This window comes from Hesperophylax consimilis, chromosome 21 (assembly GCF_061612785.1).
Source record: "Hesperophylax consimilis isolate HC1 chromosome 21, BYU_Hcon_1.0, whole genome shotgun sequence".
In the NCBI taxonomy this organism is placed as follows: Eukaryota; Metazoa; Arthropoda; class Insecta; order Trichoptera; family Limnephilidae; genus Hesperophylax; species Hesperophylax consimilis.
This window is the reverse complement of record NC_142856.1, coordinates 8,387,307-8,393,880: the sequence shown is the minus strand read 5'-3', so window position 1 is coordinate 8,393,880 and position 6,574 is coordinate 8,387,307. Positions and strand designations below refer to the sequence as shown.

The window sequence follows — 6,574 nt, the reverse complement described above, 5'->3', positions numbered from 1 at the left end:
AAACAATTTAGATACAAATTCCGTAAAAAAGTTTTTTGCACAATACTTTTTTTATTTATTAGTGAAAATATATGTTCTGTTCGGTTTTGATATTATTAACTGTGATAAATAAAATTTTCGCGCATTTTCAATAAATATTGCAATTCGCCTTGTTCACAAATCTCAATCCTCCCACGTTATCGACATAAATATTTACCCCAGTCTCCTCCTATCGTTATTCCAGTAGTACCTACCTACAATAAATTATTTCTCGTACGTGACATTAACTTTGACATCTCAGATTCTTTTGTAGCAAACTTCAAGAATACCTCAAACACATGAAACATTTTATCCAAGTAAATATATAAAGCAATAATTACCACTATAAACAACTCAATGTGTATTAGAATATACTAAGGATTCTAACTAGCACGGTTTTCCTTTTCAGACATCGGCCGAGGTTGCGGGAAGACAGTTAATTAAATTCCTAATACCTGGCTCTACATCATAACTTTACCCATCCTTATTAATTGGTCGGACAACAATAAGGATTGAAAATGTCAACGCCGTCCGAAGTTGCTGAACTTTTTAACATATTAGAGTCCAACAGAACTCAAGATGTCAACGACATTAAGGCAAAGTTCGCCGAGATGTTTAACACCATCAAGGACAGTTGGCTGATCAATGGACTGATGGATTATTACCAGAGCACCGGCTCTATGAGGGCGGTGGATATCCTCATCAAGGTGCCACATCCTCACGACAAATACCTCTTTGATAAGTTGGGAGAAGGACTGAAAAGTCATTCGTCATTGCAGCGTTGTGATTCCCTCGAGCTCTTGGGGCATGTGGTTCGCAGGCAGCCGCTCTGGCTACACAAGATAACCAAACACTCTATTTTTAAGGAGCTTCTTAACTTATTGAAGCAAGAGAAAGAAATAGTCTCCCTGATGAGTGGGCTACTAGTGCTGATTACTCTGCTGCCTATGATACCCACTCTGATTAGCCCATTCTTTCAAGAAATATTCGATGTGTTTGGCCGCTTGGCAGCTTGGGAGAGCCATCGCGGCGTGGAGACCCTCGATGGCTACAAGGAGCACCTGCAGCTCGGCCTGTACGGGCTCTTCCACAACCTCTACGGCATGTACCCGTGCAACTTCATGGACTACTTGAGGAGGGAATACAGTAAGAGGGAAAATATAGACATTTTCACTTACACCGTCAAACCCATGTTGGAAACTGTCAAGGTTCATCCTCTGCTCATCACGGCATCCAAAAATGCCGAAACTGACAACTCACGCTGGAAGAAGATGGAGCACCACGATGTCCTTATCGAGTGCCGAAGGTTTTCCGCCGAAGGTGCACACAAGCAGAGAACTGCAGACGCAGACGAGTCTTGCTTCAGGTCTCGCTGCGGCACCGATGTCTCTAGTCTTTTAAGTTCTGTTTCTAATCATTTCCAAACTTCAAAGTCGTCCAACTCTACACCAAACCTTACGGAATCACAGAGTACCCTCACAAAGACCACTATAACGACAATGCCTTCAGAGACTCCCGTGGGGGCCGTTATGTCTGTTAGGTATGATAACCTGGAGCCTGGTGCTTGGTTCAACATGTCGGAGGCTTGCGGGGCCACGTCAGCACCTTCGGCGCCCCAGACCCCACTGCCCCTGCCCGCCTTCCAGGACACCCCCGTGTCCTACACGCCCATCTCCCAGACCACCCTCTCTACGGGTATCAAGCAGCAGGACAGCGGCTCACCTCCGGAAGCGGCCATTGAGGCCACCCCGGAGAATACTCCCATCAAAGACACGAGACGTTTTAACTTCCCCGTCAACGACTCTCCGGTAGTACGAGCGCTCAGCTCGCGCCTCTCCCAGCCGCAGCCACACCAGCAGTTCCAGCCACATCTCTCCTCTTCGCACTCTCAGCCCCCTTCTCCCCTCAAGAAGGAACCCTCTCCTCTCAGCCGGATGTCCTCCGTAGAGGTTAACAGTAGCTCGGAAAGCCAAGAAGCACGTAAGGACGCATTCTACACCCAACACAAACTAGGACGGGTCCTGCAAGACAGATCGCAACAGACCGTTGATATGTATTCTTCAAACATACCGTCACCTCACAAGCTCAATTCCGGTAGCCCGCTGAAGAAAATATCGCTGAAAGATCACGGTAACTTGTTAGGTATGAACCCCAGTGTTCCCAACTCACCCGTTCCTCTGGGGACCGCCCCCCCAATTTCAGGTTCCACCGAATGGCCTCTCGAAAAACCTAGACCTCACAAAGATGGTGTACCGTTTGATATTACCGGTAAAGATAACATAATCTCGCTTCTCACAAATCCTGTTGAAAATATGAGAGAAGACAAAGAAATAATGGAGCTCAGCAAGAGAGGGGAAGTCATGAGAAGCACGTCCATAGTTAGAGACGCCCACATTGTGTTTGCAGAGTCGGAGATCAAGTATCGCGGAAGCAGCCGGCCGCAGCAGGACACGGACAGCCACGAGGAGGGAGAGGAGCACTGGGCCGAAGAGGATGTAGCGTGCGAGGGGGAGGACATGGAGTGCAGCGGCCGCAAGCACGGTCTGCATATGCCCACCTCCGCCTCCATGCTGGGCTTTATTTCCCGCCGCGTCACCCGACTGCGCTTCTACAGTCAGTGCCTCGTCGAACCCGTCACCAACTCCTTTACCAAAATAGACGGAGACCGAAATGCGGAATTCGCCAACAGTAAAACTATCAGCCTCCGTAAATCCACATCTTGTCCCGACATCAAAACGGACAATTTGCATCAAAAATTGGTTAAAAAAAATAGCAAGCAGAAAGACAAATATGACAGGAACTTGTTTGAAATTCAAAGTGCCGTCGCATTCGAGAATGGCAACATTACTTCTTTGGACCGAAGAAACAATACCAAATCTGAAGAGAGTCAAACGGTGGATGTCTGGCCAATGGCTAACGAGTACCTGTACAGTGACATATTGCAAAACTTCTGTGAACAAAGTCTCAAAGTTGGAGAAGTCGCGGTGGAGGAAAAGAATCCGGTAAAATTCTCACCGTACCACCAGGTCGATCGGTACATAGAAATTCTCTCACAAAAAATAAGTGGGGAATCCGGTAATAAAAGAGGTCCCAAAGAAGAAGCCGATCACCTACGGCAACAGTTGCAACTCCTGCAGTTGGAGCTTATGTACGAGCGGCACAGGAGAGAAGTGCACGCTTTCCGCAACCGCCGACTGCTTGGCAGATCTCGCAAGAACCGGGCGGCGGAAGAACAGAACCAGGCTTTAAAGCAACAGATCAACATGTTACAAATGGAAATTGAAGATCTGCGGCAGCAAGTTACCAGACAAAACAAAAACATTCAAACCACAGATCAGAAAAATATAGAAAATAACGAATATTGGCAACACCAAATATACATGCGCGAGTGCAATATCATGACTGAACGCCAAGAGAAGGAAAAGTACTCGGCACAACTCCTAGAGCAGCAGAATATATCCAATGAAACATCCGCCGATGTCCAACACTTGCACGCCTCTCTGTTTGACGTCTCCCAGCAACTGACCCGCGCTAACCGCAAGTCGGAGATGTGCGACCGCCTCATGGAGTGCATCAAGAGAATGCAGCGGGAGCTCGTCATGTACGGGGAGCGCGACGCTCGCTATAGTTGCCTGAGCATGCTCCCCACCAAGACAGACGCTCTCATCAACAAGATAACTCAACAATACAAAGATCAGTTGCTGAGTGCACAAGCCGCTCTCCAATCGCAAGCAGCTAAGATGGAATACTTGCAGACGAGAGAGGCTGAACTGGATACCGTCGTATCTAACAAGGAACAGATAGCCCAGGAGTTGAAGAAGCAATTGAGGCTCGTGAAGGAAGAATACAGCGAGCGTCTGAGAGCGGTGGAAGATAAATACCAAAGTGTTAAAAGAATCAATCAGCGTATGGAAGCGCACTGCTTAGAGCTGCTTCAGAGAATACCTCAATCTCCGCAGACCATCTCCAGAGACTTGACGTCTGGCTTCAGCCCGCAGAGTTCTCCTCTGTCGGCCTCGCTGGCTTCCTCAGAAGGCCACGGCCCTCTCCTCGCCTCCCGAGTTGACGAAATAAGAAATCTTCAAGTGATTGTTAACGCCCACGAAACCATCGAAGAATCCACTTCCAATTCAGTTAATAATTCAACTTTTGAAGATGACAACCACTGACTGATTTCCAATAAAAAATATTGTTAATTGTGTGCTTATGTCGAAATTGTCCTTCCAAATAATATGATAAATGAGTTAATGCGTCGAAAGTTTATTGAAATTGAATATTATTGGTTGAATTCTTGGTAATAAATACTATTTGTTTATTATATAAAGCAAACAGTTTACAGTATTTTGTTACAGATATTTTAGACTAAATTATTTTATCGTTAACACTGCATTGCATTATTAACTGGATTCTTTTAACATAAACCATTGTGTCCAGTTTTCTCTGTTGGCTTAATTTAGTGCATGCTTACAGATAAAACTGGAAACATTGTGTGCAAGTACTTTTCTATTGATTATTGAATGAATTAATGCATTTTGTTTTTATTTTCCTCCACTTTTTTGACACTAGATCTGTGTTTTTAAAATACTTTTTTATTCATCTCCCAACATGATCAAACAAATGACTGATAACTTTTGCTTTACAAAATTTAAACACACTAATTTAATTGATGTAATAATAAATGTCAATATTTTCTGCAATGTTTGGGAAAGTTAAATGTAAACATATTGTAATTAAAAAATATATATATTGCTTGCAAAAGTCTCAATATTTTCTATCTCCAAACAGAAATTGGTGGTAGGTCATCTTCCCCTTGTCCTACTTCATCAGCCACCATTCATAGTAGGGCCCAATGAGCCCATACTACTCATAGTAGGGCGCTGGAGTTTACTTTACTCTCCGTAACTTAGCCGCAGGCGGCCAGGACGGCTTTCCTCTGGAATTACACTCAGTATTTTAAGCCCCTCAATTGCAACTTTTTTAAAAGAGTTTGGGGCTTAGAGCTCGGATCGTCGATCTTCTCACTGTGACTCCCACTCTCAAAAATCTCGTTTCAGCATCATTATCGTTTCTAATATTCAACCAATCTAAACACCTCTCTCATACAGTTATTAAAATAGTTCTTTTTCCCTCCATAACCTATCTATCAATTTATTTTTAGTTTTTGTTTATTACACTTTGAAAATGGAACACATTGAAATATTCTGAAAAGCATAATAATAAAGTTCCTAACCCAGTTTTATACTTACAGATGGAGGTGTTGCCAGTTGCCAGATATTGTGGATACAAAAAAACATGGATTTAAAAATTTCCTTCAATCCTTAGTTCCTCTTGGAAAGGAGGAATAGATTAGGAAACAGAAAGTAGTTCTGTAGTTTTTTACTAAAGATGGCTTTGTAAGAAAAACCCATATAATATACAAGAAATATACTAAGAATGAAAATAAATCACTTGAGAAATTAAGCTGCCATTGGATTTTGGTTGGACTGATTTTTGGTTGATTTATAGAATAAAGAAGAACACAAGAATTGCAATATGAGCGTGTTTCTTGATGTAAAAGTCTGACCATACTTTTCTTAAATTTCGAAATACACAACATTCGTTACATCATCCCCATGAAATTTTCATTTCGATCCGATGGAATGGCGATATGTCAGGCACTATAAGAGAGACAGAGCGCGAATAAAACTAAACGGGCTAGAACCCAAGAGTATTAAGTCAGTGGTGACATCGGTTTCCATTCAAATCTGCATGGAAGGCATTTGTAGTGTGTATTATCATTATATTCATGGGTTTTTGACTTTTTGAAATAATAGCATGCATAGCTCCGCGCCAAAAAGACCCCTTTCTCTTTCATCATGTTGTTATTTAAAAGGTTGTTGAAAAACAGGTGTAATTTAGGTGTTGTGAAAAAATTATTTGCAATGGAACATGGCTGCAACATAGGAAGAATTAGTCTTTACCAGAAACGGCTCTAAGGATCCAGGCATGGTAGGTCATTTGAGAAAAATGCATGACTAATCTTTATTTTATATTGTGAAATATGCTCTAAATACTATTAATAAAGGGGTAAATTAAAGTCCTGTGCACTGTTTAGCAGTTCGTGTATTATTTCAAATACTTTTACAAACAGTTATGGCAGGTGATATCGTGTAATGCGTGTGCGCCAGAGATTGTGTAGAAAAGAGACTGCAAACCAAGGGTAGAGAACCTAGCTACCCTTCCAGGATGGTCCAGTGTGGCCACCCGCAACATATTTAGAGTCTTCCATTCGCCAATCTATGTAGTGTGTCCAGGGTCGGTTGTTGCTTTAAACTATATTATGTTAATATAATAAATTGGAAATAACTACACAATCCATGTACTTACGGCAAATTATTTTTAAGAGATTACGTTTTAATGTAGTTGTGCACAACATTAAAATAAATAAAAGAAGAGTTTGAAACGCCCGTCCGCAGTATCCAAAGATTCTGGGTGCAAAGCAATTGAAAAACAACCAAAGTTCGACACACGACAAGAGTGTAAAATGAAAAACTGACATATGTTTATGTCACCATCT

At 42.5% G+C, this 6,574-nt stretch overlaps 1 protein-coding gene across 1 annotated transcript; it reads left to right on the top strand.

Annotated features, from left to right (window-relative positions):
- The first annotated feature begins 256 nt into the window (after nucleotides 1-256).
- Nucleotides 257-4,737, top strand: Tsc1 (tuberous sclerosis 1 protein hamartin). Its single transcript, XM_089644741.1, has 2 exons — nucleotides 257-335; nucleotides 428-4,737. Exon 2 carries the CDS (start codon nucleotides 537-539, stop codon nucleotides 4,185-4,187), a length of 3,651 nt encoding a protein of 1,216 aa, XP_089500867.1. The 5' UTR covers nucleotides 257-335; nucleotides 428-536; the 3' UTR covers nucleotides 4,188-4,737.
- The last annotated feature ends 1,837 nt before the right edge of the window (nucleotides 4,738-6,574 follow it).

Coding starts and splice junctions, on each gene's coding strand:
- Tsc1 (XM_089644741.1), top strand. CDS start 537: ATGTCAACGCCGTCCGAAGTTGCTGAACTTTTTAACATATTAGAGTCC.